Here is a 27,122-nt window from a genome sequence, read left to right as displayed (position 1 = left end):
ACCGAAACATAGAAAGGAGTGAAATTAGGTGAAATGAAGTTAAGCTGTCCTGTGCTAAAATAGGTGGCTACCCAGTTCTTCAGATCAGTCCCAAGCTTTGGTGCTCTTTCCCATATAATGTTTCCCAGATTCTTTCCCCTCAGATTAAGTAGTTGCCCATTTAATGATGACGTATGCATATTCTGCGGCATTTCTTTAAACAATGTTCATTTTACAACTAAATGAGATAGCTTCTGTAAGGCTTTTGCATCAGGAAAAGGAAATGCAAAGCTTGAACTGAAAAGACAAATGGATCAATATCGTAACAAGGTTTCTGCCAGGTCTGGTTGCTCTACCATTTATAGGAGCATATAGAGTGGTACCTTCGTTGTTGAACTTAATCCGTTTCGCGAGTCCTGAAAGCGTTCGAAAACCAAGGCACGGCTTCCGATTGGCTGCAGGAGCTTCCTGCACTCAGCCGGAAGCTGTGTCCGACGTTCGGCTTCTGAAAAATGTTCGCAAACCGGATCACTTACTTCTGTGTTTGTGGTGTTTGGGAGCCGATTTGTTCAGGAGCCAAGCTGTTCGAGCACCAAGGTACCACTGTATAGTGTAAAGCTTTACAATCTATATATTTTAAGGTGGATAATATCACATAGGTATGCAGTAATTGATAAAAGACGAGTCCAAAACGGCAATTTCTCCAGAACTGCTGCAAAGCGTGTGACTTTCTTGCACAGCATTAAACTGTAGGACCACACGCCCTTTTTGTAGTGGCTTGTTTAAAGCACCTGCATGTGTGTATCCTTGCCATAAACAGTCAACTACTGAGAATGTTGTAGAGTCATGCCTTTGTAAGGTTCCGTGTGGCAAGAGAATTTCCAACTAGGATTTAATAAATTTCGTTCTGTCAAACTAGGAGCTAGTTTACTTTTCAAAATTTGTCTCGAGTAACTGTACTTTTTTTGGTCTGGCCTCAATTGCTTTATGTTTGTTATTATTTTAAATCTGATTACAACTTTTTTTTATTAAAAATAAATTAAATTTATTTCATGAAACATGCATGAACCAAAAATGTGACTCTAGGAGAGTATTGCTAAGTTGTGCTGATGTCAATTTCATACTGTGATATTTTTTTTCTCTATTTATCTAGATATCAGTATTTCAATATATAACGATGTGCATGTTTTCCCCCCTTCTCCCGCTGCATGCAGGGATTCGGGTTCGTAACTTTCGAGAATAGTGCTGATGCAGACAGGGCCAGGGAGAAATTACACGGCACCGTGGTAGAGGGCCGTAAAATCGAGGTGCATGTCTTCAGTAATTCAATTTCTTCTTTATATTTATTCTTTTGTTTCTTTTTTTGTGTCTTGCCTCACTTATTTCACATTTGGATTCCTGTCTTGTGTGTGCGTGTGCGTGTGTTTGTGTCTCTGTGTTTTTCACTCCCCCTGCCCCCCTGCACTGAGGTGTATAAAAATAACACACCCACTCAAATATATATCTATATATGTTTTGTTACTTTAGGTATTTTTCTTTTTCTCCTTTCTCTTAAGTTTGTTTCCAACCCACTCCAAATTTTTGACCTTCTGCTGTCTTGATTTTCCTTTGCTTCAGTTTATGAGGCTCCGACTTTTTATTGCCAATCCTGATCAAAACTAACGAAAAGAGCACTGTCCAATTTGTAACTTTGTGTCTTAACAACAAAGAAGGGGGCCAGCCAGAATCTGCCCTTTTCCTCAGAGGCCAGTTCTCCTTCATATGAGTGTGACATTACATTAATTGCAGGAAGGGATTGACAACACAGGAAGAAACTTCCTTGGGCTGCTAGAATAATTTTTCTGGAGATGATTTCAGTAAGTAAATATGCACTCAAAATTAGCTCTTACAATGTGCACAGAGTTTGATAAATGTTGAATAGTTGTTATCCACGTGGGAAGTAACTGATTAATTAGTGGGGAGAAAAATATATTCCCTCATATTGAAGGCTAACTGGCCCCTTTCTCTTTTCCCTCCCTTTTTAAGAAAAAAAAAGTACGAAATATAGGGGGGGAAACTTAAAGCCGCCGTTTTGAGTAAGATGTCTGCATATTTTGCTTTTTTGTTTTGTTTTTTTGTTTTGTTTTTGTTGTTTTATTTCCCTTTTCAATGGTTTAGTGTTTAGGGCCCTTCACTTGACTCACTCTTTCCATGGTAACTATACACAATGCTGGCGATGGTACGAGTTGGCGGTAAGTGAAACAAAAGTGCTAGAGGAGAAGCTTATTTCTTTTCTTTTTTTAATGCAAAACAAAATTAAGAAAGAAAAAAATCCATCTGCCATTTCACATTAACACTACAAAATGTGATTTGACTTGTTGTCCCCCCCCCTTCCTTTCCTTTCCTTTTCCCCTTCCCACCCCCAACCCACCCACCCCTTTTTATTTTCAATGCTGTTGAGTAATGCCGCCTGGACTTTGGATGTACATACCGTTTTGTATAAGTCTGAGCTGTTTGATTACTGACTTCCTGGTGATTTCCCTTGCACATCTTACTCAGAGTTACTGAACTCCAGTTTGGCTGGTTTTTATTAATGCACCCATGCCCTTCCCCTCTCTATTCTCTCCCTGCCCCCTTTTTCTTTTCTTGCTCTGCCTCTCTCCAAACCTGTGATTGTTTTTCATTTTTCCTTTCTCCCCTTGCCATTTTTTTCTTCTTCACTCAGTTAAATGCAGCTGTTGGTCTCTCTTTGCTGACTGGTGGTTTCTGATTGGTTTTGGCCATTTTTCCTTTAAGTGCTTGTATTGCACTCTGCTGTAGCAGCTGATTTCAGGCACTCGCTCCATCTTAATGATTGTCTGTGAGACCTCTCCTCCCTCTTCCCCTCCCTAGCCCCATTAATCGATTGTTGTTGTTGTTTTTCTTTTTTTATGTGTGTTTTAACAGCATGCTCTCAGTCTCATCGTTGTTGTTTCCCATTCTTTTTAAATGTATGATGTTTATACTGTTTGGGGGCTAAAATTAGAGTAATGGGTTTCCAGGCTCCCTTCTTCCCTGCCCGAGCTCACTCTTCTGTTAAACGTCAGAGGGCATCTAAGACTTGATCTTGAAATCGGCCTTGTGGCTTTTTCTTCTGTTATGGCTTAGGATTTTGAAATGTCACTGATTCTAGCTCAGCCTTCACCCTCTTTGCAAGAGCTCTGAGGCTGTGTCTGACACGGGGCTGCAGTAATTTGGCTTTGCCCACCGTTCCCATGTTTTTTCTAGCACCATTTCTGCTGTAACACACACTTGCTGCAGTGCTTAGAAGGCTTGGGGCTATAAAGAGCTCAGAAATGAGGGTGAGTGCACTACGAAATCAGGAGACCTACCTTATCAGTTTCTAAATTGAGTTTGTTTGTTTTGTCCTCCTCCTCAAAAGTCAGCAATTGGAGATGGGTCCATCAGTAACTCAGGATATCCTGAAACTGGGATGTAGGCCAGGCAGCCTTGCTTTAGGAATCCAGAGTAGAGGGAATTAGTCCAAGGCACCTGGGATATCCAAGCTCTCCTTCCGCCTGAATAGATGTCTCCTCTGTAATATTAGTAGGCCACTGCAGTTCAGTGAAAGGCTACTAAAATATGAGACAGTCAAGCTGGACGTGGAGAAAATAGCAATAGGGGGAGTTTTTGCCCTTTGGATCAGTGAGCCTCAAAAGCCCAGTTCAGTCAAAGGTAGCAGGGATGCCTGAGAAAATGTGCTCTTTTTGGCCTTTTCTTTAATGCCAGAATTAGATTGGTTTGCAATTTTAATATTTAATTTAATGGCAACCTGCAAAAGTAAAATTAAATGTGCTGAATTTTTAAACAAGTTTTTTTTTTAAAAAAAACAACAACACGAAGTTTTCACCATCTTCTCTAAAGTCCTGTGCTTCCTCCCCTCTTCCCCCCTTCCCCCCTTTTTACTTTTAGGTTAATAATGCCACCGCCCGTGTGATGACTAATAAGAAGATGGTCACACCGTATGCAAACGGTAAGAGGAAATTCTGCTAGTAATAAACAAGGTTTCTGGGGGAAGAGCTAAGCTATTGGGACTGTACTTTCTTCCCTGGATTTCAGCATAATAGAAAGCTCTGTTGGAGGAATAGCATCTTCAAAATCTTTTGTGACTGGTGTGTATAAACACTGAAGTAAGATGCCTGCTTTTCAAAGGGTAAGAGAGTACCCGACAGCTGCTATTTAATGGTATTAGAATTAGTTCTGAGCAAGGAAACTTAATGTTAAATATAGATTAACAAGTCAAACTGTAGGGAATAACAAAAACGTTGCCCTTGCTATTCCCTGGTAAATTAGTGGGAAATGATCAACATGAAAAGTTCCATCACTGGAAGGCAGTGACTGCAGTCTGATATGCGTGAACAAATGATAATATGCACATTTCAGATTTATTAGCCACTTGTTTGCCCAGCAGCTTCCTTCACCAAACCTGCAAACTGCTTTTAGAATGGGGAGGTGTTTTAAAAGTGGGCCCAATATTTAATAGTGGGAAAGGATGCGGACAAGGAAAGGGCCTAATAAATACACATGCAGATCTGTAATTCAAAATAAAAATCTTTATTTTCCCTTATCCTTCATGCAGACATATCCACAAAGACCTTGGGAGAAATCATAGAATGCTAGGTTAGAAGGGTGAAGTCCAGTTTTTTCTGTCCTAGCAAGGTTTACAAAACCTACAAAGAAGGAATTTGCCCGTTGACTGCCAGTCTCTTTGTGTGAATTAACCTTTCCTATAATGCTCTTATTTGACCATGTCGGTGTTACACGAAAGCTTATTGCCAAATATTGTACCTCAGCAACATTTGATAATGGCAACACACCTGTTTTAGCACTTGCCGTTTAACTATACTAATTCTCAAGAGACGGCATGAGATGAAACACATGAACTTTGATCTTCCTGAAAATAATTGGTGTTGACCTATAAGTCCATAGTACAACAGCCAATATAAAAGCACTTGTAGGTGGCTAAAACAAAACTGGAGGCAAAAAGGTCCGAATTCTCACCCCTGCTGTCTCCTAAAAGTAGCTCTTGGTCTTGCTTAGTCACCATTAAGCTCAATCACCATTAAGTGAGAAATGCTAGTTACCAATTTGGGTTGAATAACAGCATGTTTTAAACAAGGTTCATTGATAAGTGTGTATTTGCTAAATCTGTATGCTGTCCGGTTAGATAGGGATGGTGTTTGTGTTTGTCACAGAATTGTAAAAGCTGAGTTTTAATGCAGCTGTACATTGTCTACCCACTTTCTTGTGTTAAGCCCTTAGTCATACCAGCTTTCTTGTTGTGACAGCACAGAGGCTTTGTTCCAAAGGTGTGCTATATATTATAATGCATTGCAACGGCATGTTAATTAGTTATGCTGAGATGATATAGCTGCATACCCCTGCCAGTAGCCTAATATAAATTCTCAAGAATGGCAGATCTTTGAAGTGTAAGTAACTTTAGCAAGGAATAAAAATGGAATCTTGTAAAAACTACAGTGAAATAGGGGTTACTTAGAAAATATGCCTTTGTGGTTCAGTTATACATTCTCAAATAGCATTGCAAGCATTCCTAAGTTAAAAATAAAATAATGATTTTGTGCATGTGCACATATAACTATTTGTAATCTATATAAGAAAGTCAGTTCCCCACATTCATCATACATACTTTCATTACATAAAGGGGGGGAAACCCAAAACGAGACTCTGCAGATGAAATGTTAGGGCCTGCTCACTTCTCACTGGTTCCCATTTAAGTCCTATTAGACAAAGTAAATGGGTTGCAGTCTGCAGTACAGTCATACCTCGTGTTACGTTTGCTTCACATTACGGCTTTTCAGGTTATGAACACGGCAAACCCGGAAGTGTTTACTTCCAGGTTCGCCGCATGTGCAGAAGCGATCTTCGCGCATGCACAGAAGCGCTCTATCGCGCTTCGCGCACATGCAGTAACGATACTCTACTTATGGACTTTTCAGGGTGCAAACGGCACCCCAAAACAGATTGAGTTTGTAAGTAGAGATACCACTGTACAGCTTCTCCCATTTAAAGTAGTGACAGCCATACAGAAAAATAAAGTATGTCACTTGGAGGCAAAGAAACCCTAACAGCAGGTCTTACAGATATGAACTACAGAGAAACAGCCAGAACTTGCAAAGGCCATTGGCTTGTGTTCTCCGTCCTTTTACTACACTGGTTAATGGGAGAAAGGACAGATGGCACTAGCATTCTGCACATACAGATTGAACTAGAAGCGATTGGGGTAGGAGCTCAGATGTGTTTAGTGCAAATGCTCTTGTATTCATAGGAAGGCTGCCTCACACTTTGTGAACCATAGACAGAACTGTGTTCTACCTGCACTAAAAATAAATTTGTTTCCCCCCCTGCATCTAATATTATAATATTGCTATAAGGAACTATTTTGTACTGAGCTAGACTGGTAATGGCTCTCTGAGCTCAGCACAAGCCTTTTTCCTCCAGCTGTGTTACCTGCTAAGAATTTTTAATTGGAAATATCAAGGATGAGTCATGATTGTAGTTCATGTCCTCCCAACACGGAGCTGGGGCTCCTCCCCACAAAGATGTACAAGAATTCCCTTGTCCATCCAGCACAGTATGGTTTACATTGAATAGTAGCAGTTCCTCAAGTCTTTGGCTGAGGACTTTCTTGACATTAAATATGGAACATTAGTGTGCTTTATTATACAGGTGTGGCTCTTCAATGGTAGCAGTATGGGACTGTGTGGGTTACTGATATATTCCCCTCCTGGCCTCTAGCATTACATCATAAATCTACTAATCTAGTATTATAAAAACAAGCCAGACTCCAAATTCAAATTTGTACTACTATGTGTACTGCACATAATTTGCACAGCTCTGACCCATAAGTTTTCATTCAGTTTATAGGAACATAGCGTGAGTTAGCAGCTGATCTCTGCTACATTATTTTGTAGAATGCTGTTTGAACCAGGTGATAGCTTGCTATTGCATTATAGAATTAACACTTTGAAAGAATTCTGGTTTGTACTTCATTTCATGGAGTACAACAAAATCCATATTTAAACTTAGTTCTGATCATTCAACAATTGCACAAAATATTAAGAAGATTGTATGACATGAGCTAAAAAAGTTGGATCACTTGGTATGGAATGACCCCACCCACCTTTGAGCCACTGAAACAAGTCCACTAGAGGCATAAGTAAACCCAACCCAGTGATGCTACACTGGGAAAGCAAATCTACCCTTCAGGTAGGTACAATGGTAAATCTTTTTGGTAGAGGAGCTCTGAGGCAATAGCGTCTCTAGTTTAGCACAAGGAATTATAGTGCAGAATTTCAGAAACTTGTATGATTCTAACCAACATATGCTGCATGGCAGCAGCAATCATAAACTGACACCCCCATAGTTTAAAAGCCTGGTTTGAGAGGTGGCCCTTTCCAGTTAAGTCAGTGTGCTGTACGTCTGCACCAAATGCTAGCTCCCACAACTGCATTGTGAGCCAGATCTATTAGGACAGGCATTTCTCTTCTTTCAAATGTTCCTCATCATACTTGACACTGGGAGCTCAGCACCAGGTTTTCAAAGATCCCAGGCCTTAATTTCACAAATCGTTTGTTTTGTTCTTATTGTAAAACAGCTTGTAATAGTTGCTTTAGACTTCATCTTTTTTCATTTGCTCCCTTACTCCAGCCATTACCTTAAAAAGAATAAAGGCTGTTAATGCACTGCAAGACTCATACTTGAACTGCAGGAAGTAATTGCACATATTTTTTTCCAGAAGGAATCAGTTGATTTTCTGCTTCTTCCATCTATGTCCAGAATGTGAGAATTTGGGAAAACCTAGCCTGTCTTTATACACAGCAGCAATCTGCATGGAAACAAGAGGGGGATATGCACCAGAAGCTACACTGCATATATTGAGCTGTTTGCTCTTCCCCTGGGGTAGATCTTGATGCTCACTCTGTCTTTATTCTTTCAGGTTGGAAGCTGAGCCCTGTGGTTGGAGCAGTGTATGGTCCTGAATTATATGCAGGTAGAAAACGTTGATGCGTCTCTTTCTGCTATTTAACTGCAGTGGTGTTTGTTTGTGTTCTCAAACTGCTGTTTCTTTATAACCTTTTTACATTTTTTATTCTTTTTAAAACTAAATTAGCATCCAGTTTTCAAGCAGATGTCTCGCTGGGCAATGACGCTGCAGTGCCCCTGTCAGGAAGGGGGGGTATTAACACTTACATTCCTTTAATCAGTAAGTAGCCCCTATTGGCCCCTGTATTGTTACTGTGCTTGAGTAAACAGTGATCTGTTAGTCCTCTTATTTTCAGTCTGTATAATATGTACTTGAAAGGATGGGCCTTGTTAGAAAGTGACAGCACTTCTCTGGGCAGTGGTCGTGACCCTTTCCGTCTTGCAACACACCTGCAAGCCTGCTTGTGACTGAGCTTTCCCCAAGTTACAAGAGTGCTGTAAATCATAAGGGAGGAAATGTACATGAAGGAACCAATTGCTTTAGAACTGGAAGTGAAACAGGCTGCACTCCAAAGTACATATTATTCAAGCTACTAAACTGCGAGTCCATCTCAGGCCCCCTTGTGGCATGCGCCTGGAAGCACCTTGGGTTGGATTTGTGCCTTGTGACTGACTGGCGCCTTCTGTCATCGCCTTGTGTTCCCAGCTGCCTTCTGAGGTTTAGACATGTTTTGCCCTGAGCCAGTTTACTCCAGCATGAAGTGTAATAAAACAGGGCCCAATATATACAAAACCACTTAATGGTCACCTATGCCGGAAGGTGGGCTCTTGGTAAACTGGCACATCGCTATCAATTTTGGCTGTGTTACAGGAGATTCTTAGGTCCTCTCTGTACTTAAATTGAGTGTGGGAAGAATACACAACGCGCGCGCACAATCTCGTTGTCAGCCCACCAGTTTAAGAGGCTCATAATAACAGACTTTTAAAGCCAGCCAGCCTGCCTGCCCCCAGTATGCGGAAGAGTCACTTGCCTGTGTAAGTGGCAACTCTCTGTGCTTCTCGGACTGTTTCTAACCAGATTGCATGGCATTATTAAAATGGGGTGGAGGAGGAGGAAAACAGTTTGCAGTTTGTGATGAATGAGGCATGACACAGCATTAATCCCTTGCATGCCAGGCCTCTCTGCAACCCTGCCTCCCCTTCAAGGCCATGGTGTAGCGAAAGGTATGCAATGTCATTGGGGCTCAAAGCATGCTCCTTTGCAGGACAGGTGCGGAACATTTCTCCAGCTCTGGAGTTGCGTATCGTTCTAGTCAAAGATAGCTGTGGTTAACTGGGCGGACGTAGTGATCCTTCTCATATCTTTCCTTGTCTGTCTTGTCTTCACAGTTCCCGGCTTCCCTTACCCAACTGCAGCCACCACAGCAGCCGCATTCAGGGGAGCTCATCTGAGGGGCCGAGGGCGGACAGTGTATGGCGCAGTGCGAGCAGTACCTCCAACAGCCATCCCAGCTTACCCAGGGTAAGGGTTGGATACCAACACACAGCTCTTCGCAGAACCTGGGAGTTCTGCTGAACCCCTAAAGAGGGGGGGAAATGAGACACGGTGGATGGTGAGAGTCAGGATATGCCAACACCAGAACACTCTGCACCCAATTGCAGTCCAAAATCTTAACATTTGTGACTGGGAAAAACTTTAACCGTCTTTTGGGGGTGCGTCAGTGAAGGGCAGCTGTTTATCTTAACGTGTCAATTCCACTATCATGTGGTAGCAGTTTGGCTGCATTGGTAAAGTAATATGCCTATAAGAGTTATGGAAAGGGTGTAGAGTCTGGAGTGAGGCAGCTTCTGCTCTCTAAAAGTCCAGTATCGTTGTTATCCAGGAGTGGCAAGCATTGCTTCTCAGTTTCAAGGTAACGGGAAACAGGAACACAGAAGAGACATTCAGTTACCCACAATGGATTTGCTTTCTTGGTTGGAGACATTTTGAGAAGAGTTAAAATAGAGATCTATCAAATCTTATTTTTAAGATAGGATAATGGAAGGGCCGAAAAGTGTATAAAGTCTAGTTTTTAAAAAAGCAAAACGAAAAGCATTGATACAAAGTGTGTCTTAATGTGTGGCCTTACTTCCTTGGCCTTTGGTTATTTCCTATAGTGTGATAATGAATCTGTAGCAACCATCGGCTCTGTTGTTATTTAAAAAGTAAAGCAGCCCACACCTTTGAAATAAAGTTGTTGGGGTTTTTTTTTAGCCTTGACAGGATGCCAGAAGCTCAGACATTTTTGTTGTAAGATTTCACTTTGCACCCTGAGGAGGCTGCTTTGTCTGTAATGCTGTTCTCCAAGCATCTTTCACAGATTAAAACCCTTTCTCAGAGGAAACCTGAGCAGGAGAGAAACCACCTAGACAGGGCAAGTTAGAGCCTGTTCCTCTCTTCATCTGACTGGGAGCAGTTATATACCAAATAGCCTGCTTCAGAGGTGGGCAATTGCAGCTGAATAAAATGCATGTAACTCGGCCAATGGCACGGAAAGGGAAACACTGGGAATGGAAGTAGGAAAAATGGGGAGTCTGCTTTCTTTTCACTAGCATAGATTATAACTGAGGAAACATGGACCCCAGCAGAAAAAAGTTCCCCATTCCTGGTCTGCTGTCATAGTGATATATAGGAATGCTCTGGGTCATGGTAGTTTAGTTGGAACATCTTAATAACTGACAAGATTGGATTGTTGTGCCCAGAATTTAAAATGAGTTAAGGGGAGCAATATGCAGTTGCCAGATTTTCATTTCTTTTACAATAGAAGATGGTATAATTAAAACTTACTTACTGTGCCACTCTCATTAGTAGCAAATACCTGTGTAGAGCATCCTTCTTGATCTGTACAGGAAGAATTTCTAGAGCAGTCCTCTGATATTTCCCCCATGAATTAACCCTGTAGCATCCCTCTTGCACTGATTCATGTGTAGGTCGTTTGCTGTGCTTGTTGTTATCCCTGATAGTAACGGCTAGAATGTTCCTAGAAAAGATGCTGTCCCTGGTAGTACATGGGATAACATTTTCAAGATTTCAATAAGATTTAAATTGAATATTTAAATCCAGCACAGTGTTACAGTTCCGATCCAAAATGGGTCTCAGGATATAGATAGAACTGTATCTATTCAAGTGATGTTAAATTATACACTGGTTGGGGAAAGACAATAGTAAGCAAGCTGCTCCCTCAAACTGCCCATAACTGTACTAGTTAATTTTGTAAAATTGGCCAATAACTCACCTTCTGTCGTGGTTGTAATCAGGAAACTCCTGTACAGCAGATGACAAAGAAAGAGTTTTGGTTCCTTCTGGTAGAGAAAAGAGAATTTTTGATGGTACAATTTGTCTCAGTATACCAGGCCAGGGAGGGAGAGACAGCTTTGCTAGTGAAGCAAATAAGTTGCTTTTTCTGTGGGCACAATCACTTGCTGCTAGGTAGTACATAACTTTTATTTCCTCCCCCAAGTGTTTTGAAATGAACCTTTATAAGAGCTGAGTGTTTTTATCCATCTGGTAAACTGTTGAAATTTAGCAAACCACTAGAGTCTCTGTAACTCACACTTATACAAGGTGTCGTTGAAATAACCATAAGCATACTTTGTTAACAAGATGGATCTGATAAACTCAACCCAGCAATGAAAGGCCCCTGATTTTCTTCCTTGTAGTTACCATATGGCCTTCTTCTTGCTGCCGAGTCAGTGTTACTTTCTTGGTTAAGTTAGTGTCATCAAGCCTGTTTGTCCACATCAGCTGTGTTTTTGTAGATCAAAGTGCCACTTTGTCCATAGGGAATGGATTATGACCATAATGAGTCTGGATACCACCTGATCACTTAAACCTTCATCACTGTAGAAGCCTGATGATCATAAGGCAGACTTACAGTCAAGCTATACTGGCCTTGTTGTTTGTAACTTCCTGTAGGTGGGTATGTTGTGATCAGAGTGGGAGAATCTTGGCATCATTTTGTACTCCAGTCGGCATATGGAAAAAATTACAAGTAACACTGCCTCCTTCCTCCTAGCCTGTGATAACATTAACTGGTAAGCCAGAGACATGCACCCAAGGATCTCAAATATGGAGAACTAATGCTTTTTAATATGAGTGATTTAGCATACAGCTTATCCAAAGGAACAAAGCAGGAGAAAGCTGTGCAATGCTAAAGCATGCATTCATAACCAGGGCTGTGGCAAACCCTCTTTTCCTTCCTTGTCCTCCCCTGGTCCCCTGCCCTACCTCTATGGAATACTGCAGTAAGTGTTGGGGCTTTCACATCTCCGGGTTTTTGCTTCTGGAGGTGCTGGGAGAAACTAATTAGTGGCTGTTAGATGAGATCTTCTGTTCACCTAAACTCTCCAGGTGCTGCTCTCTGCTGTGGAATGTGTCGTTACTATCAGGGATTCCCCTTATTTTTCAATTTTTGGACCTTAGATCAGCCGCCTAATTATCTCCGCTTTTGAAAGCAATGCATTGTGGGTATTTCTTTCTTGGTTACATGTAGCTGAGCCTGCCTGGATCAAGAGTTTATTTATTTGGATTCTCTTCCCCCTCTCCCCCCCCCCCAGGTGTTAAATCAGTACTTTTAAAGTACTTTGCATGCTTGTGTGATCAGCCAAATCTTTTCGCATGTCTAATGTACAGGGTATATAACAGGTGATGTATGGATATCAGAAAGTGATCGCACAAGGGTGCAAGATGCATAATTATACGCAACTTTTGGTGTGCTTCTGACCTAGGTGGACTCCAGCCCTTGATGAACTCCTCCTAAAGAACTTGTTGGTACTATCTGAAGCCCATTACATGAAGCCAGTTTGTCCATGTGTTTTAGAGGGTTAACTAAAACCCTGGTCCAGGTTACCAGCTAGAAGCAAGGTTTCTCAAGTCGTGTTTCTCATCTTCAGGGCACTGGGTCCTTTAAAAAGAAAAGAAAGACAACACTCTATTTTGTATGACGATACAAGGATTGTTCTTTCCCCATCCCCCCTTTGCATACTGTCTCCCCTTCTGCCCTGCCCGCCTGCATGCTGTGGAGGATGACATGGAGCTGTCTAGCGTGCGTGCGCACACACAATCTCTTGCTGATTTGCTCCTGCCCGAAAGCCCAGGTTATGGTTTCATACATCACCTGCCTGTGTAAAATGCATGTGCATGCTGCCGTCCTCAATAACCGGAATGTGTTTTCTGTTCTTTTTGTTTTGTTTTTTTGTTTTTGTTTTGTTTTTGTGTGGATTTTCTGCAGTGTGGTTTACCAGGACGGATTTTACGGTGCTGACCTCTATGTAAGTACACACACCGGAACCTTTTCATCCCCAACCCCCCTGATAAGCCAGCCTTTTTTTTTGTTATTGTTGTTGTTGTTGATGTTTTTAGTTTGTTTTTCAAATATAATTTACTTTTATTTTCTTCTTCCTTGTGGATATATACATTTATATATTTAAGAATGCAAGCATGTTTCTCTGTCACTGCACTTGCCCCTGGGCGCAAGACCTGCTGTGCCTCTAGGTTTTCTAACCATTGCCAGGGTCAATTTACAAGGTTGAGTGTCCTCTTCACACAGGTATGGTATATGCTGCTAATCAACCTGAGAGATGATTACCAAATTAAAACTTCTTGTCTGTGCATCTCCAATTGGCATAATTTCAACCCTAAAATAAAAAATGAATAGATAACAGGATTGATTGGGCCTCAGATCTTTCCTTTCCATCACTTCTTTACATTCCCCTCTTGGGACCTTTCGAATGTTTTATTGATTTAGGGAGCCTAGAAAACTCAAGGTTTACAAAGCCTACGCAGTGTAGAAATGTGAATGCTAAGCCTTCTTAGAGAATGTTTGCCCTTGACCAGTATCAGGGTAACTTAAAGGTAGCATTGCTCCTTCATTCCTTGAATATAATGGTACCTTCTGGCCCATAGTTTGTTGTCTGTAGTTCCCCTGAGCAAAAGTGTTAGGTAAAAGGTCGTCATCCTACTGTACCTCTTGAAACTTTTCATTACTTATGTGATGTCTTGCATTTCCATGTGATTCAAGAAGCCAGCCTGATCCACAGAATTTATTGGACTCTGATTTACATGTGCATCTCAGGCAAAGCTCAAAGATAACTGGCTCATAAACAGAATAACTAGGGGTGTACTTTCTCTCTCACTCACTTTATAAGAGAGGTTAAAATAATCTCCCCGTATGCAGCTGCTGACAATAAAACTTAGCCCAGTATCACCCACTTTGTATTAATTTGAATAGTGGCAGCATATGTCCAGCTTTGATGTCACAGAGACCTTGTAGTTATAGTATAGTTAGGACAGGAGAATGTAGTATTTTTCCTGCTAAAGAAAATAGCCTCATTTTTAAAATCATGTCATTGTTTAAATGTATCCCTTGGTGATGGATGGGGCAGCCTTCAGTTGCTTCTGGTCAACTTCATGAGGTGACTTTTGTCCTGCGTAGGCTAGCTACAGCAAATGGGATACACTCTGGCTAAACATAGAAAATCCTATTTTGATGGTGATATTTCAACTCAATGCAGGCATCACTTACATGTGGATCTTATGTACACATTGCTTCCTACCTTGGCCAGATTATGTTATATGTAATTTGTGTAGAAATTCAAAAGGATGACCCCGGGTTTCCGCTAGCACTCCTAAATTGCTGTCACATACAGAGGAGACAGCTGGATACTAGTCACGCAGTGAGGAGACAAGCAAATGAATAGCATCTTTTGCTTAGCATCATCCCTTGCACAGCCAGAGATGCGAATGACAAGAAAGGTGTCAGGCGTGGTAATTTCCCCACTCTTGTTGAAAGGCTTTTCCCCCCCAACCTGACTTGTTTTTGGCAGGCAGCTATTTTAGTAGTATATAGAATCTGCACGCCTCTTTTTATTGCATAGTACCCTTGGCACTGAAATATGCCTGAGGCCTAAAATGGCATTGATGGGTCATTTAGCTATGGACAGTGTAGATTCCATACTTTTGTGGGGTTGAGGAAGAGAACAGAAGTAGAGTAAATGAAGTCTCTCAAGGTAGATTAACCAAGCTTTTCCCATTGCTTTTCATTGCCAGCTGAACTGAAATGTATGGCTACATCTCAGTCATATCTTCTAAGCAATCTGCTTTCTGCTGTCTTAATTGGCATGAATCAAAACGAGTGCTGTTTACTTGTAACAACTTGCTAGCTATTCATTTTCCTCCCTCTGGGAAAATGGCTATTGTAAGGGGAATGACGAGGGTATCAAGTGTTGTGCAGCTGTTCTAGGAAGGTAGTGAAGGAAACCTTTTTGGACACTGGACTGCAAAGACACCCCCGTGAAGTTTAGATGGTGGCAACAAACTGAAGAAGGAAGAGAGGGGATGATACAAAGGCAGAGAAGAGCAAATAGAGAAAACTGGCTTCTCATTCTGTTCCCAAATTTTACTGTCCTTTTTTCTCTTCTCCTCTCCCCCCCTTTTTTTCCCTCTGAGGCAATCATCCTGCTTAGCTACTTTGTTTTCATGATAAAGGCTGTCCCACAAGGTTTCTTGCTTTCTGGCATTAAAAATGCAGGTAACTAGCCCCAGGGTGCAGAGGATAGGTATGAGAAGTAACAGCTTCCATTAGCATGGGTTTACTTTGCAAGAACAGCTGACTTAAAAGACCAATCGTATATATGAAAAGCGTGCTTGCATCCTCTGGAAAGAAAAGGCTGGTAAGCCCTTTGGGCTTTTTGTGTGATTATTTCCTTCCACAGCTGTGTTTTTGAACTGCTCTTCCTGTGTTCTGTTATAGAATAGTCTTACAGGAACCAATCATTAGCGCTAAAATACCTCAGGTAGGAGTGCCAGTGTGACCTGCCAACCAATCAGATTGTGGATTGCAGTGAAAAAACAACAACCTTGAATTAATACTAACAGTTCCAACATCAAATTAGAGATGGGAACAGAGTCTTTTTTTTTTTAAGGCCAACATACATTTGTGAGCATGTGATCAAAACTCCAGTACATCTCAGTGCTGCACAAACCATACATTCATAACAAATAGGGCAACTTTCCTAAACCAAAGTACAGTGGTACCCCGCTAGACGAATGCCTCGCAAGACGAAAAACTCGCTAGACGAAGGCATTCGTCTAGCGGAAGGCTGCCCCGCAAGACGAAAAAGTCTATGGGGCTGCCTCGCAAGACGAAAAATTTTCGTCTTTTTTTTTTTCTTTTCGTTTTGCGGAGCGCGGCTGTCATTGCCGCTCCGCAAGACGAAAAACCCGCTAGACGAAAATTTTCGCAGAACGAATTATTTTCGTCTAGCGGGGCACCACTGTAGAAGGCTAGCAACCAGGCAAGTTCTTTATCACCCATACACAACCAGTGCAGCAGAAGCACATTTTTATTCTCTTTTTCCTGTTCTATAATCATGCTTCATACAGGGAATACCTGCTGACTGTTTTGCAAGAAAAGCTGGGCATTGGTTACATCCCATTCTGTTAGCTGATACTTAATTTGAAAGTAGACACTTGAGTTTGAGGGTTAGAAAGAAAGAAAGAAAGAAGGAAGGAAATCAAAACAATTGGCTGGAGTTATTTTCTGAGATTTGGCAACTGTCAACAGCATAAGTGGTGTCCTGGTGGTGCCGTAGAGACAAGAAGCTGGTTCACATAATAGAATTCCAGCAAATGTCCTTTGCTGCTTACCCTGAGTGATTGTCTCCAGTTCACTTAGTTTCACATTTATGTTGTGTTGCAGAGTACAGTGGTACCACTGGTTATGAACGGGATCCATTCCAGAGCCCCGTTTGTAACCTGAAAGGTCCACAACTTGGAAGCGCCGCGTCTGCGCATGTGCGCAACGCGATTTGTCGCGCCTGCGCATGCACGTGACGTCATTTTTCGCGCATGCGCAAACTGCCAAACCTGTAAGTAACCTGTTCCGGTACTTGCGGGTTCGTAACCCGTGACGAACGCAACACGCAGCGTTCGTAACACAAGGTGCGACTGCATTGTTGTCATCTTAAGATTTTGATGCTATGGCTCTGGTTTGTCAGGAAAGTTACCACCACTACCAAGCTGTAAATACATTTCTGAAACTCCGTAAAACCTTACAAATGGGATTAAGTGTCCCAGAGGAGGTGAAATGCTGTATCTGAACATGGCTTAAGCTACTTTACACTCAGCGTTTTTCTCCACGAAAGCAGCCTCAGCTTTCCCAAGTTATGCCCTGACAGCTCACAGATAGAGTCATAGGCAATTCCTGTGGTCGCAATAGGTTGCCCCACCCACTGCTGCTAAATTCATAGGAATTGCTGCTGTTGTATGCAGATGGTGTGACCTCCAGTTCACAAATTATATTTTTTTCCACATGGGCACATACTCTGGAATGGTCATGACTGTGCACATGGATGAAAGAATGTATTACGTGCAGCTTTGGCGTTGCAAGGAATCTATTACTATTATTTGAAAACAAAAAAGAAGTAGAAGATGGTGCTCAAGTATGCCAGAACCTTAAAGCACCAGTATCTGCAAAATTCTTATAGCATCATTGTCTTGAGGGTACAGTAAGACATGACAAGAGGAGAGAGGAGCGGAAATAATATTTTGGATCATGGTTGTGGTTTGTGTGTGTGTTTCTCTACAATGTCATGAATATCAGTGTGTGATCAACTCTGGAGCCATGTAGTTTATACTAGGCCTTAAGGGTCCACACTGCAAAAATAATCACAAGAAGTATGTGTGTGTGTAAAAGCATGGTCCTTGTCAGACAATTCTTCAACTTAAAAGCTTCCTTCCATATTGGCAAAATAAACGATTGCATCATTTTCTGACTTTTCTATGAAAAGCACCTGTCCCATACACTTGTAAAGTGAAGAGGTGTAAAAAGTTAACATGGCAAAGTTGTTACTGTACCCAAAAACCCCTATAATAGTTTCAGTATTCACTGAAACTTTGGTTTGGCTGAACTAATGTTTGTATTGATTGAAAAAGGCACTGAAACTACACAGCTGTTTTGTGGGGGGTACTCAAAAATCCAGAGAGATGTTTCGTTATGCCTTTGGTTGCCGAGCTGCAGTTTATATTCCTGCTTTTTCAGTTGCCCTCCAGAGAAAGCAGAATAATTGAGCTTGGTGTATTTTTGCCACATTGCTCAGGATATCCCATGTGACTGATAGATGAGAACCCTACAACCCAAGTTTGTAGGGCTCTTTATGTATACATGGGATGGGAAAGCATAATTAAAGACAGCTTCCCACTTTGTTAAAGCAGCACCTGTCCTTGCTGCTCTCATTTATATGACCTCATGCTGAAGCAGATAAGCCATACAATGTGAAGAGCCTTTCCTTTAACATACACTTGCTCATTAAGCAGCCACGACCATATTGCTTCCCTCCCCTGCCTTGCTTCCTCTTTACGATAGAGGCTTTGTGGCTGCCTTGCTTATGGCAGAAGGGAATCTGGCATCGCATACTCACAGTTAAACTCAATTGGTTTTGAAGGTGATGACAATGCGGTCTATGTTCTTTACCTAATTGAAATTTGGAGGATTTGGCGCAAATCACCTAGAAATTGAGATTAAATAATTTTAAGCATATGCTCATTACTGCCCAGCTGCAGAGAAATATGGAACAGCTGGTCATGATCTGTCCCTTTCACTGGTTGACAAGAACACTCAATATTGCTTTTAAGGCTGTCCTGTGATGATTAGGGTTATTTGTGAGTAGCTGCAGAGAAGTGTAAAATAATATTTGAGGGTAGGAGGTGGGGAGAACAGGATAATACTATGTGATCTAGTCAGCAGGCCTCTTCTGGGAGAGCCGTGGACATGCCATAAAATTGTAGGAGGGTGGTGTTTTGCAGGGTTCCCTATGCATGCTCTAGGGAATTTCAAATAACTTCAGAGTAGTGCAAAAGTCCAGAAAGTCCTGCTGCGTGAAGAATCTTGCACCAGGATTTTACTTGTCTGTTTCACAGACACACACCTAAAACATTCCTATTTTTTTTCCTTGTTGCATCATGGCCTGCTAAATTTCAAGCAAGCACCATCAACACAAACAGCTACTTGTACATGCTCCTACCTTTTCAGTGAGGGGCATGTTAGAGATTCATTTAATCCCAGCTCTGGACTTCATTTAACACATCCATAGTAAGGATTTGCAGTCCTTTGCATCAACACTGATGCAGTCATTCACACGTACACATCCGTCATTTTGTATTAACAATTTCACCTCTGCATAAGTGCATGCTTACCAGAAAATACACATCAAGACTTTTAAACTTCATTTTCCCACTGAATTATTTTTCCTTTCCCCCTCATTCGTTGTGCTGTCAGCTGAAGAAATGTTAAGATCTCGCTCTAAATCTCTCAGTGGAGTCTCTGTTCCCTTCTCTGATATAACAGATGGGTTATTGCTTGTTATAATTATTAACATTTGTGGTGTGGGTCAGGGTCAGGGTGGGTTATTTATTTATTTATTTGGGGTGTATATGGGACTTGTTTAAGGTATGCAATGTTAACTCCAGTGGTGACTGACTGTTTCCGTAATAGCAGGTCTTTGTGGCTGCACGCTCTAGTTATTGAGGCTGTGTACTTCACCAAGCTTGTGGTAGAGTCTAGGGCAAACTGCTGTCCCAAGAGAATGCTGGGATAGATAGAACTAGCCAATATCAGTCTGAACGTGGTGATTTTGCTGGTTGTTTTTTAGTTCCAAATGTCGGCATGCTTAGTTTTCATTTTCTTTCTCAAATTTGATTAATAAATGTTACACCATTCCCTTTTCCCACCCTGATTCCGCTCTGTTTTGTTCCTTTACAAGAAATGCAAGTTAAAGAGACTGAAATGGGGAAAACCTTTCCTTCTTTTCAAACTGCATCTTGTCCTCATGTTCACAATCCTGCCGAACAACAACTGATTATCTGAAATGTCAGTAGAAAAATAACTTGGGAAAGGAGCGCGCTGGGCACATTTTGAGGCAAGCTGCTCAGCCGTCACTGTTGCCAAAGACGGAAATGGCTAAATCTGAGCATTCCTGAATATCAGATGCATTGGTAGTTCTGCAGCCTGATTTTTGAAAAAGGGAAGAAAAGGGATGATTGCTGCGAATGTGTATCAAAGCTTACTTTGATCTGCTGCTCACTGTAAATTTCTCTCTTAGCTGCTGGTGAGCAGCACAATGGGATTAACAAAGAATTAAAACAGAGCTACTGTGGGAGGCTTAGTGTCATGTCATTTCCCTATTTAGGGAGATGCAATAGAGCAATTCTCCACTCTGCTGTAGCACTATTTTGGTGCCTATTTTTGGAATTATCTTAATGCACCATAGATAGGTAAAGCAACTTGCATGTGAATCAGGGAGAAGGACCCCTCCCTCCCTCCAATAGAGCTTTGAAGATTAGGCATTTCCAAAGGGTTTGTACACTGCAGAAGTGGAACAACTGAAAAATTTGCAATATTTACTATGACCTTCTCTGCCTGTAATAGCTAGGTGGAGAGGAGATACTATTATGTTCATACTGAATTTGCATTCATAATAAATCTGTTCCATACTTTTAACACATCTGCATTCTTTTGTTTTAGGCTGCCCTCTTCCTTGCATCCCCCCCACTTCGAAATACAGTAACTCCAATAAAAGACAGAAGTATAAAATGAAAATTACAATTGTCCCTGCACAGCTATGGATACTATGCAATAGATGGGACAAAACATGCACCTGGCTTTTGCTAGTAGTTGCCATTTTGATCCCAGAGAACATAAAGTACAAGTGAGGTGAAATAGCATATTTTTATTGAATGAACCCTAGGTTGGTTGCAGCAATGTTAGTATTCTTTTTAGTTTCTCCGAAATCTTTTGAGTTATTGGCATTATTGGGTTATTGGCATAATGCAAGCTTGAGAACCTGCACAATATCTTCTTTATTTACACAGAGGATTTTTTAACTCGGTGACAGTAGTTTCAAGCTTGATGATTTGCTGTTATAATTTCTGTTCTCTATAAGCCATTTGAGTGAATGTTGAGGTAGAACTTTCAGAAAAGAGGCAGGTCTCTCCATTCCATGGGATATCATTTCCAAGCCGTTTTTACATCATTTGTCTTAATTATGTCATTGGTCCAGTAAAATTGCAATAAGAAGATAAATATGATAAATAAAAAGATGCAATAAGAAGCTTCCTTCTCATGATTGCAATGGGGGCCCAGAACATGCTACTGTTTTAAAAATTAAATTGTATTCCAAGAACATTTAAAGTAAAATAAAAGATCCAGCAGCAAAGCACAAATGTTCCATAAAATCATACTGTACAGCTGAGCCACGCATTAAAAGAAAACATGTCTCTTCATAATGTAAAAACAAAATTAAAAATTAAAAAATTCCTTCCAGTAGCACTTTAGAGGCCAACTAAGTTAGTTAGTGTCTAACTTAGTTGGTCTCTAAGGTGCTACTGGAAGGAATTTTTTTATTTTTTATTTTGTTTTGACTATGGCAGACCAACACGGCTACCTACCTGTAACTCTTCATAATGTCTTACTCTTAAGCAATATGTACTAATATTAGTAACAGTAGCAACATGTGGCTGTACAACACGAAGTCATGAACTAAGTCCCTCTTTAAAGACTTAAGGTTAAGATAGGCAGGCAGTTTTGTGCAAGGGAGAAGTTGGGGGTGTGGGCAGGTAGTTGCATGAATGAGAGAAAATGGGGTTATGAGGCTTGGTAAGGGGAGCTTAAATGTGACTAGCAGCAGACACAGAGAAGAGATGGGGTAGTGGTAGTCCAGGAAATGGTTTATAGAAGATGTAAAGGATTTGTGGAGGGTTTAATGGAGGGATAAGAAAAGCAAGCTGGTTTTCATTGATGAAGACAGTGTGTTACAGATATGGTAGTTCATAAAGGATCAGTGGAGGGTCTTACAAGCTAAGACTCAGTCATAGTATTTGTCCTAAGTGCTGCTGCAGAGACTTAAGTGAGAAGACTTTGGCATAGCAAGAAGAGACTGGATAAAACACACACACACACACACACACACACACACACACACACAGGTATTCTGAATTGACTGAAGAAATGAGGGAGAATGAGATGGCAGGAAGGAAGTCTATCAATATGATGGCATTTTAGTTCTTTGGAGACACATAGGGCTTGATCTTGTCTGCTTTTGAGATTTCATTTCAACATGCATTTTCATGTATAGAATTTTCCTCTCAAATGTTGACGTTACCTTGTACATGTGCCTGTAATGATGAATTTCAGGCCTCCATCCAATTTAAGCAAACCTACTTGGGGACAATTCTTGTGTGTGTGTGTGTGTGTGTGTGTGTGTCCATGCAGTTTGCATTATACGTTTGCTTCCCTTAGGGATGACTGTTGGTTGCTTGTCTCTTGGGTTACCTACCCTTTCGGTTCTGGCTAGCCCAGAAGATTAGGGCCATGAAGCTGGTGGTGTGCATCTTGGTGCCTCTCTTGAGGATCTGGGCTTGAAACTTTCCCCTTTCCTCAAACTAACAGCAATAAAGTAGGAGAATCTCTTGAGCTATTCTGCATTATTCTGGTTAAAATGATAACAATTTGTGACACTTGCTCCCTCCCAAGGAATTCTTTTTACAGTGGTTATGTCATGGGGTGGGATGACAGCATCTGTTTTTGTTTTTCTTGCTGATTCATCCTCCTGCAGAGACTACTATAGCAGAGTCCCTTCCATCTGAATTGTCTGATAGAGACATGTGTGATACGGAATTTCCCCTCTGCCACTTGGGGAATGGGGGAACGACAAAATATGCAAGGAGGTTGGGCAGCCTCCCATGATTTAATGTGACATCGGAGTCGATGCAGTTTGAAACACCTCCTCTCTATGTGTTGTATGTATGACTCCACTTTGTTTGAGGGGATAGGTATCTATAAAGTCAGTTCTCTTCTTTCCTGCAGGGCGGATATGCAGCCTACAGATATGCACAGCCTGCTACCGCAACGGCAGCCACTGCTGCTGCAGCCGCTGCAGCGGCTTACAGCGATGGGTATGTAAGGAGCGGGTGGTTCCGGTGTACCTGGGGATCAAAGGGTATTGTTCCATCCCAGCCCTCCATTGCCCCATGCTTCCCAACACACCCTGGATGCAAACTTTAAAAGCACCACTTCCAACTGGGCAGCGTAGCTAGCAGCTGTTACGTGACGAGTGCATTCTAAGCATATAGTTCTGCATCATCACTTCCTCCCTCTTCCAAAAGAGGCAGCTAGGCTTTGTGTCAGGAGCAAAGCAGCCAACTCTGCTCCTAGTCCTTTGGCAAGGCACTGGCCTTTGTGATTGTCATGTGTTGGGTGCTGGAGAGGACAGTGGTAATTTGTGCAAGGGTGCATTAGTTTATATTGCTTGCATTGTGGACGCCACGCAAGTTGTACTAACGAAGGAGAACAATAATCAGGCCCAGCTTTAGCCCCACTGGTGACCAGCCTTGCTACCCTCATCCTGTGTCCTGGACCAGATGTGGGATGGGATGGGAAACACTGCAGGTACTGAGAGAGAGATCTCAGGGGTGGGTTCTCATGTGTTTTTGTGAATAGCTGTCTGTGACTAAATAAATGACTTGTCCCTAGATTGTGCCCAGATAGCCACTGGGAGGCATTGTGCAGTTGCAGCAACCCAGCTCTATCCTCCTTTGAATTCCTGGTCTGCAGTAGAAAATTATCAGACCTTTCATTCCCCATGACAGATAGTGCTTTGTGCATGGTGCTTGCTTCTTTTCTTTAAAGATCACCAGAAATGCAAAACGATTGTGTTATTGCTCTGTGTTGATTGCAAGAGGTCACTATAAAAACATGGTGGTGTGGATCAACCCTCCTATTTCATCACTTTCCTTATTAGCTACCAGACTCAAAATGTCAACCTGTTTGTCATTTGAAACAGGCCGTTTATGTATCTTCACCCCTGCCCCCTGCAAGTCCTGCATGAAGCAGCATTGGGGGGGGGGGAGCGGAGAAGAATGGCAGCCATTTTGTGGCTTCACTAGCCATCAGCTAGTTTTAAATGGATAGGAAAATATTCTTTTGCATGCCTCCATTTCTCTGCTGGTGGGATGGCTGCAAGTTGTCAAGTGGTTAAAGATCCTTGGATCATAAGCACTATGTGCTAGGACAGAGCAATTTTTCATAATTAAGAGTGGCTTACAAAGTAACAAAGCATTTGCATTGGAAGTACAATTTGTGTAATTTTCACTCTTATTCTGTACCTTTTACTTCAAGCTCCCATTGCACTGCCCTGTTTGGCACTCCTTCAACATGTGCCTAAATGCCACCTCTTTTGCATTAGTGTGTGCTCTGAATTTTGGGAACCCACTTAAGGTGGGTGTCTTAAGATGCCAAGCATGGTGTCTGCCTCATTCCTTGCAAGACTCACACTTGCCTGCCTGCCTGCCTACCTACCTGAACGATCAGTTATAGCCATGTTATATGGGTTGCAGGATTAAGGATTTCTTGAAATCTAAAGTCATGACCCCCTCATGTTGGAACAAAAGGCAACTGTTCATAGCAGGTATCAAAACACATGCTTACCGTGGGCAAAAGCAGTCCAGAATGACTTTTTTTAAGGACAAAGTTTTAATTTAATTTTACTATTTGGGTGCTCATTATTTCTGAGTATTTAGAGTTAGTGGTCTCGTGTATCAACTCAAGAATTCGTTCTTGAAATAAGTTGCCTCTTTGGATATGGAGAGCTGAGAAAAGGGACCATACAGCTTCCTTTTTCTCTGATGAAGCAGATGTCTTGTAAGTCTATGAAGTGACTTTGCCCCCTTCCCCTTCTCTTTCTTCAGTTATGGCAGGGTGTACACAGCAGACCCTTACCACGCCCTTGCCCCTGCCGCTAGCTATGGAGTTGGCGCTGTGGTGAGTATGCCCTTTCTCTCACATTCACAGTTTAAATTTTTTTATTTTACCAAGAGACCTTGGCCTGCAATAGTGTCTCTAGATAATGTCATGTGTTGTAAGTGAAGCATCAGAAGTACCATGTTTCAAACAGAACATTGGTTTATTGAGTTGTGTTTGCCAGAGGGGCTGTAAATTGTTCCTAATGGTTTGTTTGGAAGCTGAGCTATAACAGCCCCCAGCTTCCTTTATTTCTGCTTTCAAGCGTTCCCAGGTTTTTATACAAGTTGTCTGCTCATGATCTTCCATTCCTTGAGACCAAGTTTTGGTTTAGCTTTTAAAGTCATGTAGACTCAGCTCTGTATGCTGGCTCCCAGAGATCCATGCTGTGACGCTCAAAGGAACTGGCTTAGGAACCAGAAGAGCACAGACCAACAATAAAGAGAAACTAGGAGGCTAGGAGGGCAGGGTCTATCATTGTCACAGATTGTCTGCTCTTGATCTAAGAAGTGTAAATGGGGCTTAATATTCATAGACGCATGCTGGAGACTGCCACCTAACCACCATCTTTCCCCTCCCCCTGTCTGTTATCTTCTGCAGGCAAGTTTATACCGAGGTGGCTACAGCCGATTCGCCCCTTACTGAAGTGACATGAGCCCCCTGCAAGTGGGACAGCCCCCCCAGTTCATGAGGCCTGGCTATTGCAATATTTACTAGTAGAGGAACTCTATAGCAAGAAGAGGAGGAAAACAAAAGAAAAAAAAACAAGAGAAATACTTTTTTATACCTCACTATGTTCTTTGAATATGTATTTTTCCTTTAAATTTCTGCCTTTAATTCTTTTGTTCCAAAGATTGTGCATTTTTTGGGTTTTTTTGGTTTGTTTTTTTTTTAAACTGTGGTAAACATAATGCATTTCCATGTGTGTATATGCATAGCTTATCCTACCAATCATAAAAAGAAATGAATAGTGCTAAGGAGCACCATTAGGAACCAATATCATGGAACTAAATCAGGAACATGCAGACGTTTTATTTTACCTGGGTCTGGTGCCTGAGGCCTGCGATACACAAGGAATAGCCCCTCTGCCTGCAAAGGGCAGTGCTGATTGGCTGCAGCTGGAACCTGCATGCTGTTTGGAAACGTAAAATGTTCCCATTTTATCATCACCTGACAAACATGGGCTCAGGACAGTTCTAGAAGTGTCAAGATTTTAAGAGTTTTCAAGACAAGACTCCTCAAAACTGCCCAAAGACTTCGTCTGTTAATGGTTTTAGGGGGACAAGACTTGAAATACATTTGTGATCTTACTGCTTCTATACATAAGCCCCACCCACTTTAGTGATTGACGTCCACTACCCAGGCTGTCCTTAGTTTCTTTCACTTGCTATGGTCTTCCTCTCTTCCTGTCCTCCCCCTTTTCTTTTCTGGAGGAGCAGCAGATGTGGGACAACGACTGCAGAACTTGAAGCCATGGTGGAGAGTTACATCTTCAATAACAAGGAATCTGATGGCCATGTTGTGCACACCCTGAAGTTATAGAAGAACGATTGGGGGGGGGGGGAGCTTGCACCAGTGCCACTCTGAGCTAATCAGTCACCCAGTGTCCAAGATACTTCTTCTTTTCACCCTAAGATACTTAGCTTTGCTGCAAGTATGCCACCAAAAAAATTGCATGAAGAGAAGAATGTGGCCTGGATTATGAACCTAGAAAAGCAGCAGAGGCAGTGGGAACGATATTTTGTGTTGCAAAACTATACTTAAAGTAATCCTTGTATAGCTTCAGCATCTGGGGACAAGCAGAAATATATTTCAAAACATGATTTATAAATGGAAGAGACTTCTGACTTATTATGTAACACAGAGCCTTTAGTGGGTCATCTTCTGCCTCTCTGGAAAGAAATCTGTGTCCATACTGCTCAGCTTGGATATGAAGTGCAGGTTGTGAAGTCTTCAAAAAGACCCTTAGCCCAGGGATCCCCCTCTTTTACATTTTTTTTTAATATCATGGAATGTCCTTTTTATTATGCAGTGGGTTATCTTGTAAATTGCTATAGAACCATGAGTATGATGACAACCAAGCCTCTGCTCCCAAATATCTGCCACCAACATTTGGAAATTAAAAGGGGCAGATGAGGTCCTGCTTTGCCCTCTAAGCTTTCTTGATTCTCTCAGCACCTCTTGCAGACTCTCTGCAGTTTTGTCCTGAAAAAACCCTACATGTTAGAGAAGCACAATTCCCTTTGGCTCCTTGGCCTGCCTACATTGGTACTGGGTGACCTTTCGCCCCTGAAAGGGCAGCTAGGGGTGGACTTGTAGCTGAAGCCTTCTCAACTTCTGCCATCATCT

The 27,122-nt window shown here is 41.8% G+C and overlaps 1 protein-coding gene across 14 annotated transcripts in view; it reads left to right on the top strand.

The window, feature by feature from the left end:
• The window catches only part of RBFOX2 (RNA binding fox-1 homolog 2), a 169,692-nt gene extending 142,921 nt beyond the window's left edge, over positions 1–26,771 (top strand). For 6 of the 14 annotated variants that reach the window (XM_033162568.1, XM_033162570.1, XM_033162566.1 and 3 more), the window contains 9 exons: positions 1,194–1,286; positions 3,910–3,970; positions 7,955–8,008; positions 8,129–8,221; positions 9,331–9,463; positions 13,212–13,251; positions 22,842–22,930; positions 24,722–24,794; positions 25,374–26,771. In XM_033162568.1, coding sequence (XP_033018459.1) covers positions 1,194–1,286; positions 3,910–3,970; positions 7,955–8,008; positions 8,129–8,221; positions 9,331–9,463; positions 13,212–13,251; positions 22,842–22,930; positions 24,722–24,794; positions 25,374–25,418 — 681 coding nt within the window. In that variant the 3' untranslated portion in view covers positions 25,419–26,771. Of the gene's footprint in view, positions 1–1,193; positions 1,287–3,909; positions 3,971–7,954; positions 8,009–8,128; positions 8,222–9,330; positions 9,464–12,708; positions 13,180–13,211; positions 13,252–15,731; positions 15,775–22,841; positions 22,931–24,721; positions 24,795–25,373 lie in introns of those variants that run through there. The other 8 variants (XM_033162574.1, XM_033162572.1, XM_033162573.1 and 5 more) reach the window with 6 other exon arrangements.
• The last annotated feature ends 351 nt before the right edge of the window (positions 26,772–27,122 follow it).

This window comes from Lacerta agilis, chromosome 10, assembly GCF_009819535.1.
Source record: "Lacerta agilis isolate rLacAgi1 chromosome 10, rLacAgi1.pri, whole genome shotgun sequence".
Taxonomy (NCBI): Eukaryota; Metazoa; Chordata; class Lepidosauria; order Squamata; family Lacertidae; genus Lacerta; species Lacerta agilis.
Note: the sequence above shows the minus strand (reverse complement) of the source record. Positions and strands in the feature narration are given on the sequence as shown.